Consider the following 13,656-nt stretch of genomic DNA (forward strand, 5'->3'; position numbering starts at 1 on the left):
CTTAGGTTAGTACAGGTGGCTGTGGTGTGTTGCTTTGTCCTGATGGAATTTGAAATGGTTCAAATGACTCTGAGCACTATGGGACTTAACTTCTGAGGTCATCAGTCCCCTAGAACTTAGAACTACTTAAACCTAACTAACCTAAGGACATCACACACACCCACGCCCGAGGCAGGATTCGAACCTGCGACCGTAGCGGTCGCGCGCTTCCAGACTGTAGCGCCTAGAACCGCTCGGCCACCCTGGCCGGCGGAATTTGAACTTCCCGCCATTTTCTGGGGGAGGGGGGGGTTAGCCCAATTGATCTATCTTCCCGCCAAAATCCGCCATCTTGGATGACGTCACAGCCACCATTTTGGATGATGTCATGCGGTGATGCCAAGTCTACAGACCGCCATCTTGGGTGACGTCTTCGCCGCCATCTTGGATACATCTGCCAACAATGGAGAGTGTGATTGTGCAAACATAGCTCCACTACTAACGTGATCTGTTTATTAAAATAATCACTTTCAATGATGTACCAATAGTGAAACTACGGTAAATCCAAGTAATTGTGGCCAAAGAACTATTCGAATCCCACCCCTCAGTATTAAAACATCTACCTCTACATGTTTACTCCGCAACTGCCAATAAAGTGCCTGGACGAGCGCGCGGGAGAAACGAACACTTGTATCTTTCCGCCCTTATGATCATTGCTCCTTACGTTAAGTTGGCGCCAATAAAATATTTTCTCACTATGTGGAGGAAGCTAATGCTTGAAATTTCATAAGGTCTCGCCGCAGCGAAAAACGCCTTTGTTTTAATGACTGCCACCCCAATTCGTGTTTCATATTGGCACTCTGCCCCTTATTTCGCGATAATACAAAACGAGCTGCCTTTCTCTGAACTTTTTCGACGTCGTCCGCCAATCGTGCTGCGGATCCCACTCCCCAGAGCAATACTCCAGAAGTGGGCAGACAATCGTAATGTCTTTTTGGTAGATGTGTTACATTTTCTAAGTGTTGTGCCAATAACTCGCAGTCTTTGATTTACCTTTCTCCATAATATTATCTATGTGATCGTTCCTAATTGTATTTAGTTGAATTTACAACCTTTTTTGATTTGTGTGATTTATCGTGTTACCGAAATTTGGCGGACTCATTTTAGTGTTCATGTAGATGACTTCACACTTCACATTATTTAGAGAAAATTGTCACTTTTACAACATACAGATATCTTGTCTAAATCATTTTGCAATTAGTATTGATCATCTGATGAGTTTACATGACGGTAAATGACAGCATCATCTGCAATCAATCTAAAAGGGTTGCCCACATTGTCTCCTAAATCGTTTATGTGAACCAGGAACAATGGAGAGCCTTTACCACTTCCTTGGGGAACGCCGGATACTATTTCTGTTTTGGTCGATGAATTTTTGACAGTTATTACGAACTGCCACGTTTCTGACAGGAAGTCACGAAACCAGTCACACACCTGAGACAATACTCAACAAGCACGCAATTTAATTAGAAGCCACTTGTGAGTAACATTTGTCAAAAGCCTTCTGAAAACCTAAAAATATGGAATCAATCTGACGTCTCCTGGCGATAGCACTCGTTACTTCGTGAGAATAAAGGGCTAATTGTGTTTCAAAAGAACGATAATTTCTGAAACCGTGTTAGCTATTGTCAATAAATCGTTTTCTTGGAGGTGATTTATAACATTCGAGCACGGTATATATTCCAAAATCCTACCGCAAATGGATGTTAGTCAAATGGGTCTGTAATTCAGTGAATTACTCCTGGTTCCTTTCTTCGGTATTGGTGTGATTCGTGCAACTTTCCAGTGTTTGGTTACGTATCTTTCTGCGAGCGAACGGTTAAGTACGGAGCCAGTATCAACATGCTCAGGAAGGAATCTGACTGGTATTTGATGTGAACCGGAAGCCTTGCGTTTCTTAAGTGTTGTAATACCCATGCCAACTTAGTCGGCATAACCACTGGATAAATTTCTTCAATGCATCGGTCCATTGATAACACTCGAGCAAAATTTTACTGTGTAAGAGGGAGCCACTGTGGTCTCTTAATCAATTACGACGGCAGTGTACGTGTGGACAAGTTTACACACAATGCCGGTTGTGATACCTACATGTAGCCCTCTGTTTGTAAATCTTCTTTGTAAGCCCAATATTCGAAAGGCTTTCCTATCTGCCCCTGTTAAATTAAAGCTATTGAGCAAATATTGTACTCTTTTCAGAGATATTTTCGTTCTTTTTAAGGTAGATAAAGCAAGTTCTTGTGATACATATTTGTTATTATTGTTTTCATTGTGTATTTCATTCTTTGGCGTCATATGATGTAACCTTTTGTGACAACACAGTCTAGACCCAAAAAATATTAGTCCAAGCGCAGACTATCACTGATGCACGTGATATTAATTCGTGAATAAGAACGAGCTGTGGTTCTTACACAGATGTCGCAGTATAGTAACTCACTTGTCGATGATAGGCAGTGAAAACCTCTTAATTCTTATGTAATTATTTCTTTTCTTTTTTTTAATATAATGGCTGCTGCTTATGCATTGTTAGCGACAAACCTAAGTTGAATTCTCCTGCTGATAAAATCATATTTCATCAGGAAAACTGTAGTTGCAGTTAATTGTGAGACTGTAACGCGTTGAACTGAATGGCATAGTCACCAATACTACCAATTTATGTTTGCTTTAGGTCTGCAGGATTGTATTACGGAAACCAGAAAAAATTCCTGTAAGAGACTGATATGATCCTTCTGCACCGGTACTACTCCATCGATATCAGGAATGATGTGGAGCAGAGGAAATAATTAGAAGTCACCCTCGAAGAGGACGCATGTCCAGAAGCTGCCCTGCTGCAACTGCGCATGCGCGGGTTCCCTGTCCGCTCCCCGTGCCTGGCCTGGTCTGTCGTCAGCCCTTGTGTTGACAGTAGCCGGGGAGAAGCCGAGCTGGACGCAAACGTTCTGCCGATGCTGTGAGCTCTCGGCTGTTCAGATGACAATTATCTCCGTAAGTACACGCAACGGCGCGCACTTTGAGAAAGTATCTGTAGTCAAGTGGCTGACGGAAGTTTTCAGTAAAATTACAATTCAAGCCTTTTAATCATATCGTTTGTTTACACGTAAAGAATACGGTTATAATCGAATTATTCTGTAAATTTATCGTATTCTTCAATAACAGGAAAGTTCCGCCTCATTGACGTTAATTTGATGTATGATTTCTTTGAAACTGAATACGGCTATAAACGAATTATTCTGTAAATTTATCCTGTTCTTCAAATAACAGCAACATTCCACTTCACTGAAGTTAATTTGGTTTATGATTTGTTTGAAACTCCCAAATTGGTCTCCCAAATTGTTTTCCGCGGAAACTGGTGTTCCACGGAAAGTGTATAAGTGCTCCACGAAAAGCTATTAAGAACATGGCGTTTTTCTTTTTCCGATGTTCTGACGCTATTAATTTTTTAAAAATCGTTATGACATCTGTGCTATTAATCGTTATTTAAAATTGAAGCAATCGTTGAATAAAACAAGATTTTTTTCATTTTTTAATATTTTACTCATCTTCAAAATAAACAAGGTGTTCCATCAAAGTAGCAGGATTCTCAGTGTTTCCTCAGAGGAAAAGTTTGGGAACCCCTGTTCTAGAGGGAAAGCACCAGTTACATGAATCTGATTCCTCTGCCATTCGCGAGATTCAAAACACCGTAAATACTGCAGTACAGATTGATGCCATGTTTCTCGACTACAGTCTGGAGCTGTGCGACCACTATGGTCGCAGGTTCGAATCCTGCCTCGGGCATGGATGTGTGTGATGTCCTTAGGTTAGTTAGGTGTAAGTAGTTCTATGTTCTGGGGGACTGATGACCTCAGAAGCTAAGTCCCGCAGTGCTCAGAGCACCCCTTTGTTTCTCGACTTCCGGGAAACATTCTATACACTTCCGAATCGTCGACTAGGAAATAAAATAACTACTAAGAAACATCGGAGTAGATTTGAGATTTGTTTGAAAAAGACTGTTCAATAAAAAAAAAATCCTTTGGGTGTCAACGTTTCTAGCTGTCTGAGGCTCTCCGAAGACGTCGCACTTGCATTGATAGAAATTGGAAATTTGTGGTAAGGACTACGGGACCAAACTGCTGAGATCATCGTTCCCTAGGCTCATGCACTACTTAATGTAATTTAAACTAACTTATGCTAAGGATAACACAGACACACACACACCCATGCCCGAGGGAGGACTCGAACTTCCGACGGGAGGAGCTGCGCGAACCGTGATATGACGCCCTTAGACCGCATGGCTGTATTCAGAGATGTCACATCGTTAGACAATTGTAGCAAAATAAAGAAACACTTGCAGATTGTCGGTGGTTAGTGCTAAACGTGGAAGCTGGTCCTCAACATAAAGAAAAGGTATTGCGATGCGCGTCATTGGACGAAAATACCAGATATTGTTTTACTAAACGATTGGCGACTCGGGCCAGGACAGCAAACTGTTTACAAAATAAAGGGAAAAATGTTAATGTACTGTCAATAGTAATAATAATAACTGTGAAACGTGACCGTCATTAGCTTCTAGGGTACAGACCATATAAAAAACAGCTAAGACAGTCAAACTAGTGGTGTCTACCGTAAGTGTTTAAGGTTATTTCGAGAGACGCTTATCCGAGGAAGTAATAATGTATTTAGTGACTCTCCTTGGATAGTATGCCGTCAGAAATTTAACATTCAGCATCTCCGGTTTGCACACACTTTTATGCTGGGTATCCCAGTAGGAATGGTCAGTATTCAGTGATGTGACAGAATGCGAATCCGGGGACGTGGGGGGGAGGGGGGAGGCTATGTGGTTGCAGCCCCCGTCCCCCCCCCCCCCTCCCACCCGCCTCGCCACCAAGAATTACACCTTTACTCTAAATCAAAAGAGATTCTTTGCAACATGGCTTTCAGATTTAACGCTCTCGAAAATTTTATTGCTATTATAGTTGGTATTATAACTAAGAAAATATTCTCTTTCACTCTACAGCAGTGACCAACAAATTTTTTTGTTAAAAGGCCATTACTGATATTGTGCGGCGGGGGTACCTCGGGTTGCGTATGTACCCACCTATCCTATTATTATTATTATCTGGTAACTCAAATGAAGTTGTAGTACTTACCGTTAGAAGTCGTCACCATTCGGAGCAGTATTCAGTTTCAGATTGCTGCCAATTTTGGCGACCTCAAAGTTGTCTGATGAAGCGACATTGTATTGTCTGTGTGAACGGATGATTAATTGACTAATATCAGCAGTTGTACTTGTATTAGTAAGACATTTAATTGAAACTTTCTCAGAGGGCATCACCAGACACCATTTCATGAAATATATGATTTTACGTAGGTTAATTGTCGCGTCAAGAAGAAAAGTCACAGCGATGGTAGGCAACAATTTCCCTTTTAAGGTACTGTGCGGTGCAGCAGGCTGGTAAACTGTGTAGTTTTGACTGAATTTTTATTTGCATTGATCCATCATCTTATTCCTTATAAGCGAGGGCTCTGTCAAGCCACTGAGTAGGTTGGTTGGCGTCGTTACCGACGGCGGATGACGATCAGACCTGTAGGATTCTTGCGAGAAAGTGTTACGTAAGGTAATAAAAATATCTCGGCCGAGCAGGGGGTTTCTAGCTTGTTACAGAACAGTTGAACGGAAGAACACGAGAGGTGTCCGATAGTTCACCTTCGAACGATCGACCTCCAACTTGGCCGCTGAAAAACATTCAAAATACAATATAAGTTATTTTTATGCAAGAGAGATAGGATAGTAATCACTTTTAAATAATTAACACAGTTAAGTTTAATAAATAAAGTAATTATTAAGCCAGCAAATACGGACGGGCTACACTTGCAGGTACATGTTGTCAATATAAGATCATACAGCAGAAAGATGAGAAGGCAGGCAGAAGACAAGTGAAGTAACCTTTATCATTTGTCTCAGCGTTCTGAAACCCCCGTTTTACTGATTTCTAGAAATTTTTTTAGGTATAAATGTTCACTATGATCATAAGTGTTCTCTGGTTTCTTCACGGTTTACACTACAGCAAAATATCACCAAATACGTTGAGGAACAAATTGTATTTTCCTTGTACTGGATCATTTTAAACATTAATTAAATAAAAAATAAAAGGTGACGATTTAGGATGTAGTACAATAGCGTCAATTTAATTTCTTATTCGTTGCTACAAATATGCAGCGCGTGTGAAGATGACGGTCTCTATAACGCGCATCCACGAATCCATGTGTAAACATCCCTGTCAAAATTTATACCAAAGCAGTTGGTCGGTGCGAGTCGCGGATGCCCGTTAGTCGTCAGCACTGGAAGACAAACAGTAGAACATTCCCTCTCTCACATCCTGTAACCCCGCAATGGCCGCGATACTTACCCCTCTGCCCCTGAGGTAGGCGGCAATACACACATCCGTGCCCGAGGCAGGATTCGAACTTACGACCGTAGCGGTCACGCGCTTCCAGACTGAAGCGCCTAGAACCGCTCGGCCATGGAGAAGACATTCTTCAGTCTAAGGTTCGTCGGAAGAATCACAAGGAAATGTATCTAGCCACAAGTGAGGCAGTTTACAAAACCGTCTTTCGAATAATTATTGAGTATTTGTCTTCAGTTTGGGAACCTTGTCAAGTTGAATTAACGCAAGAGAGCTAGAGAACATTCAAAGAACAGTTGCGTTCTAGTACACTTTAGCGGCCTACTATCACCGCAAACCGTCCGGCAGCTTGCGAAGTACAGATACAGTTGAAATCGGCCTTGGTTTCCTTGTGCTTTTCAGTATTGCTACAACAAAATTCAGTAGCATTTCTCTTGGAGCAATAATTAACTGATGTTAGATATCAGCTCTGAATCACAGTAATGCGAGCCATTTCTTTAGATACGATAACGCTGGAAGCTGAAGAAATGAATTAAAATTTGCGCTGCGGCTGTGACTCGAACCCGGCTCTTCTTGCTTACTAGGCAGATATGCTGACCATTACACCGCAGCATTATGGTCAACATAACTGCGCGAGATCCGGGTTCCAGTCGTGGTCGAAGCACAAATTTTAATTCACTTCTTCAGCTTCCAACGTTATCGTAGATAAATTATAGAATTAAATCTCTCAGGGAAAATTTAATTTGAGATTTATTTCTTTGGGTGTTACAAAAAGTTATAGTCGTTGTCAGACACAGTCCAGTATTCTTACATCAGCAGTTGGAGGAATGGTTTCTTTTTATATGGTAGAGAATCTGCGTGAAAAAACAGACTCTCACTGTACAGAGAATGGAGAAAATAATATCATCCACGGATTTAAATCCTGAATTATACTAATAGGGAATGTTTACTATTCAGGCAGAAAACTTTCAGTTCTTTTATGAATGTTGAAAGAGGGCAATATACTCTTATCTGTTTTCCGAATGTAGACTACAATGACTCGACAATATACAAGCCTCTCAAGGAGACGAGAGAATGGGTCGTTATTTCGTTTTTACGTTCTTGGACCAAAATTGGACGTAATCATATCCTTGGATAGGGGCATTATCGTCTTGGAATATCTACTGCTAGAGAAAATACCTGCTCAGTGCTCAAGTTAAATGACCTGATAAGCATTACCACCTACCTTTCCTTTCAGTGTATCAGTAGGGCCTAATGGAAACCGCCTATGAGCGTCCAAATAACTGCAAAGCCTCTACCATTCGTCGCAGTTCAGTGTGTGCCCTTCTCCTGAAGCACGCCGTGTATAAATCTATCCTGGAAAGATAACAGAATTTGTTAGACCCCTCTGACAGCATTACGTGTTTACATTTGTCGATAGTGCAAGTTTTTGATCCGTGTGTAACTGAACCTCTTCTTTGTATTCGCCTGGTGTGAAAGTAGCAGTCACGTCTAATTTGCTTGTTAGAAGAAGTAGCACCATTTATAGCCAAATTTAAATCAGTTGGCATTTGACGCTAAAGTCCCAAACTGCGACGTTGCCGCAAGTAGTGTATGCACAGTTCTCCGCTTCCTGTGGCGACAGTAAATTGCTTAAAACTCTATATTTCCTACAAAATTCGTATAAAAAAATCTGAGATTAACATTTTTTGTAGAGTATTAACAGAATCTTCCTATTCCAAGGCACTCTTTATAAACAGTTAGATGGCTCAGCTATGGGTTCCCCTCTTAGTCCACTGTTGGCTGAAATATTTATGGACCATTTTGAACAAAATTTTCTAAAACCAGAACCTTTGAGTGCAAACATCAAATACTGGTTTAGATATGTAGATGATGTCCTTTGTATGTGGACTGGTACTACAAGACAACTCAACACATTCTTGAAAAACCTAAACAGTCAACATATAAATATCCAGTTCACTATGGAAATTGGCAACAAATCCATAAACTTCTTAGATCTCACCATCGACATCAGTACACATACACATTATTTCAAAATTTACAGAATAACAACTACAGACACAGTAATACATTCTTGCTCACAACACCCCATAGCTCACAAACATGCAGCTTTCCACTCAATGGTACACTGTCGCATATCTATCCCCATGTCCAGAGATGATTTTAACGCAGAGTTAGATACAATAAAATTTATTGCCACAGCCAATGGCTACAATCCAGTTCTTATTGACCACATCTTGCACAGGAAACAAAAACCCCTCCTCTATGCCCCACCTACTTCCCCATCCACTGTCTGCAAGAAATGGTGTACACTACATTTCTAGGTCAGGTATCACAGACTGTAGCCAAAGCACTGACATCCTGCAAGTATAGAGTTTCCTACTATGTCAGGAACACTACAGCCCAGTGTGTTTTTAATAGCAAAGACAAGATCCAGTTATTAGCCAACAGTGGGGTATACATAATCACCTGTTCCGATTGTGAAAAATTTTACATTGGTCAGTCAGGCAGAGACATATCAACTAGGCTGGCTGAACATGAACGCAGCTGGAAGTTGCAGAATTCAGACTCTGCATTTGTTGAGCATGTACTGAGTGAGGGTCACAACTACCAGCCAGAGTCCCAAGTACTTCACTTAGCAAACAAAGGCCATAAACTCAACCTGCTGGAAGCCCTGGAAATTAACAAACATCTTGCTCACAGTCCAGATCTCATCCTAAATGACCAGACACAACTCAACACTTCCCCTCTCCTGAACTTCATATAATCATCTTTGTTGTTCATTACTTCCCACACTCTCTCTTCCTACATATTCCCATTTTCCTGTAGTCGTTTTATTTGTTGCAGTTGTCTTTGTATTCCACATAGGCTGTAGTCTCAATAGTTAAGGGTTTCCTTTTAACTTGTACTTGTATTACTGTCCATGTTTAACTCCCCTTGTAGTTGTCTCATCAAATAGTGTTCACATTTTACTTTGCTCATTTATTTAATGAAAACTGGTACACAGCCACTGCTTTGGTTATAATGTTAATGTTAAAATGCAGTACCACCACATTCTCAAACTGTAGGTTCCCTCAAACACCTCAATTTTCCTGCATTTATTAATTTCTGTTTATCTTATTGATATTTCTTAAGTCCCTCATGTATTCTGTATTTACATTGACAACTGTCTCTTCTTTTTTAATTGGTTGTGTATCACTCTCCATGTTTCATACCTCTTGATGCAGCCTTGTCTAGTACTAATTTTATCTTATTTTATTAGTTTTGTTTATTAATAGAAACTGTTATGTAGGCATGCTATTCCTATTTTGTGCTAAAGGTTTTCCTGGCAATCCCATTGTTATTTATGTTCTGTTCAGTTTTTACCATTTCATTGCAAAGATGTTACTCACTGTATGTTTCTACTTCACTCTAGATGTGTTACTTCTCCTCGAATGTTGTCTGCTAACATTTAACTTCTTTGGTGATAATACTCAGTAAATGTCTGAAGATGGCCTTGTAAGTCGAAAACCGGTTAGCAATAAAAGTAATATTGTAGAACAAAAGCAAACTGGTGCTTTTCATTTATTATTTTTTGTAGAGGCTTGTAGTACTGCTAAGAATTTTAAAAATTCGTTCCTTATTTCACTTAGTGCTGAAGTCCTGTTTTCAGTTCGGGAAACAGTTTTAGACTTATGTCCTATCTAGAAAACTGTAGAACTCATCGAATTACGTTGTCCTTTTTCCTTGATTATGAAAGTACCTCCTTCGGAAACAGATCTTTCCAAAGTTTGGTATCGCTTTCGTCTGATGTGCGCAAGTTTCGTAAAACCCCCACCCCCACCCATAAATTTTTGACTTTTATCAATGTGTCGTTAGCAACAAGAATGAATCCTAAACTGTCCGTTCGCTATAAAAAATAAAAAATTCCCAAATACTTTCATCGTATGGCTATCTACAACGTCTACTCTGAGGAAGTCGTGGAGTAGCGATATGCACATGCACAGATGGCGCTAGTATGGCGTACACAAGGTATAAAAGCGCAGTGCATCGGCGGAACTGCCATTTGTACTCAGGTGATTCATGTGAAAAGGTCTCCTACGTGATTATGGCCTCGCGACGGAAATTAACAGGCTTTGAAAGCAGAATAGTAGTGGGAACTAGATGCATAGGAAATTCCATTCCATAAATCGTTAAAGAATTCAATATTTCGAGATCCACAGTGTCAAGAGTGTGCCGAGAATGCCAAATTTCAGTCATTATCTCTCACCACGGACAACGCCCTGGTGAACAGCCTTCACATAACGAGCGAGAGCAGCGACGTATGATTATAGTTGTCAGTGCTAACAGAGAAGCAGCACTGTGTGAAATAACTGCAGAAATCAATGTGGGACATTCGACGAACGTATTCGTTAGGACAGTGCGGCGAAATTTGGTGTTAATGGGTTATGTCAGCAGACGACCGACGAGAGTGCCTTTGCTAACAGCACGACATCGCCTGCAGCTCCTCTCCTGGGCTCGTGACCATGTCGGATGGACCCTAGATGACTGGTAAACCGTGGCCTGGTCGAGTAAGCCCCGGTTTCATTTGGTAACAGCTGACAGTAGGGTTCGCGTGTGGCGCAGACCCCACGAAGTCTTGCTGCCATGGACCCAAGTTGTCAACAAGGCATTGTGCAAGTTGGTAGTGGCTTCGTAATTGTAACGGTTGTGTTTACATGGGACAGACTGGGTCCTCTGGTCCAACTGAACCGATTATTGACTCGAAATTGTTATGTTTGGCTACTTGGAGACCATTTGCAGTTATTCGTGGACTTCATGTTCCCAAACAACGATTGAATTTTTGTGGATGACAATGCGCCATGTCACCTGGCATAATTGTTCGCTCCTTGTTTGAAGAATATTCTGGACAATTCGAGCGAATGGTTTGGTCCTCCAGGTCGCCCGACATGAATCCCAGCGAACACTAATGGCACATAGTCGAGAGGTCAGCTCGTGCACAAAATCCTGTACTGCCAACACTTTCGCAATTATGGACGACTATAGAGGCAGCGTGGACAGTATTTCTGCAGGGGACTTCCAAGACTCGTTGACTCCATGCCACGTCGAGTTGGTGCACTATGCTGGGCAAAAGGAAGTCCGTCACGATATTAGGAGGTATCCAATGACTTGACACTTCAGTGTATAAGTATGTCAAAAGTCTCAAATTTTAAGCAGAGCAGGTGTTATACATCTTCTTGAAATAGGCGAGTTTCCTGCTTGGTAAGTGGAAGGGACGCTACTCTTTGTGCAATGGAAGCGACGAGATAGCGGGAGCGCCCGGTCTCAGCCAGGCTTCCGTTGGTGCATTGCAGGCGGGAGCAGCCCAGCCCGCTCGCTGTTACTTGCCAACTAATATACTTTGTGAGTGTATTTAGATTTTCTATCACTCTTGTGTTTGGCAGACGAAATTCGCCAGGGCACATTGTATCACGTCATGACACTGGCTACAACAGCTCTAGATACTTTTATGGATGATTTGCTACAGTTCTCACGAAATCTCCAACAAGGCCGGCGCTAGCAATTTGGCCTCTTTTAACAGTCCGACGTGGCTCCAGAATTCAGTGGGCGTCAAGCTGCGGCTCGCAGTTCTCTGTCGTATTTTTATAATAATATACACCTAGCAACTGACAGCCTAATCCAGAACCGTCAACTGATGTCAAGAGTTTCTTAAGAGTGTAGTCCTACAGCTCAGTAACAAACAAAAATAGTTACGGAGACAGTAATGTTTTAAGAAGTGCTGAATTTTAATTGACATTGGTGAACTGGGCCGTGAGCTAAGTATAGTTGTCCGCTTACCTCAGTGGCGTAAGTAGCGCTGCCATTGCGGGGTTAAAGGCTGAGAGGGTGTGCGCTACTCGTACCGACCGGCTGCAGTGATACAAATGTTTTGACATGGAAGGGATATGGATTCGTGAATGCTCGTTATAGGGACGGTCATGTTCAAGTGCGGTACATACATTGCTGGAAAAAATAAATCGCAACACAAAGGAGTTGTGCGACGGAAACTGAAGTTGGTAGGCGTGTTTCTACATCTGAAAGATGTCTGTTCAGCTTCCGCGCCAGTCGCTAGTAGCTCTTCTATGAGGAAGCAAATCAGGTTTGCTTAAGTACACGCTGTAACGGTCGTGAGCGCTAGTTAGCTTTCAGACTGGAAGCGGTGAGTTAATGGTAGTCAAGAATGCCATTAAGAAAACAAAGATACTATTTATTATCAACACCTCGCTGAGTTGAACAAGGCCATGTAATAGGACCACAAGAAGCTGGATGTTCCTTCTGCGATATTGCAGAAATGCATACCAGGAATGTAGCCACTGAACTGTTACGAATCGGGTACTTCAAAGACAGTTCCGAGCCAGACGCTCTGTAGCGTGCATTCCACATACGCCAAACCACTGCCGTTTGCAACTTCATTGGTCAAGCGAGAGTTCATTAGAAGGAAGGGTGGAGGTCTGTTATGTTTTCTTATGAAAGCTGGTTCTACCTCGGTGTCAGTGATGACCGTGTGTCGGTTAGGTGGTGGTCAGTTGACGACCTGCACCCCACCATGCCTGCGTGGCAGACACACGAGACCTGCTTCTGGAGTTACGGTCTGGGATGCGATTTCATATGACAGCAGGAGGACTTACAACACTAACTGCCTCTCGTTTATGTACCGAAATATATTGCTCAACAATTATGGCATTTAGGAGCAGTACCATGTTAACCTCTGCAAGGATTTTTGTAGATTTGACCGTGAAATGCCTAAACGGTTTTTGCCTATCGGACATGAAATTAAATTTTACAAAAGCACACAAACAGTAACAGATCTAATTTAGAAACTGTTTTAACTAGTCAAACTTACTCAAATGAAATAGAATACGGTCGTCAGCGTAATTAGGCACAAAAATGTGAAACATTTTGAAAAAAGGTAGACAGTTTTAGTGGAAAAACTCAGCCTATACTTTTTTTTCTACGGAAGTGCAATGAACCCAGTCACAAGCAAAAAAAAAAAAAAAAGTTTATAGTGGGTAAAAGCAGTACCAGAAAGATATTCACGTTCTCACAAACACAAAAGACACTGTTGCAATCATCAAAATTGATTAACTTCATCGACACTACAAAACCAAGTCACTGCTAAACTGAAATTGGGACATGGGCCTAGTCTTATTTCTTCGGATATCTTCTACACAGTACAAATTTAAATAAAATTCACGTGCAGTAAGATTCACACTAT

The 13,656-nt window shown here is 41.5% G+C and overlaps 1 protein-coding gene across 1 annotated transcript in view; it reads left to right on the forward strand.

Annotated features, from left to right (window-relative positions):
- Positions 1–2,955: 2,955 nt before the first annotated feature.
- The window catches only part of LOC124775678 (insulin-like growth factor-binding protein complex acid labile subunit), a 142,935-nt gene continuing 132,234 nt past the window's right edge, over positions 2,956–13,656 (forward strand). The window contains exon 1 of the mRNA XM_047250506.1: positions 2,956–3,021. Within this exon, the coding sequence (XP_047106462.1) occupies positions 3,007–3,021 (15 nt within the window). The 5' untranslated portion in view covers positions 2,956–3,006. The remainder of the gene's footprint in view (positions 3,022–13,656) is intronic.

This window comes from Schistocerca piceifrons, chromosome 2 (genome assembly GCF_021461385.2).
Source record: "Schistocerca piceifrons isolate TAMUIC-IGC-003096 chromosome 2, iqSchPice1.1, whole genome shotgun sequence".
Taxonomy (NCBI): domain Eukaryota; kingdom Metazoa; phylum Arthropoda; class Insecta; order Orthoptera; family Acrididae; genus Schistocerca; species Schistocerca piceifrons.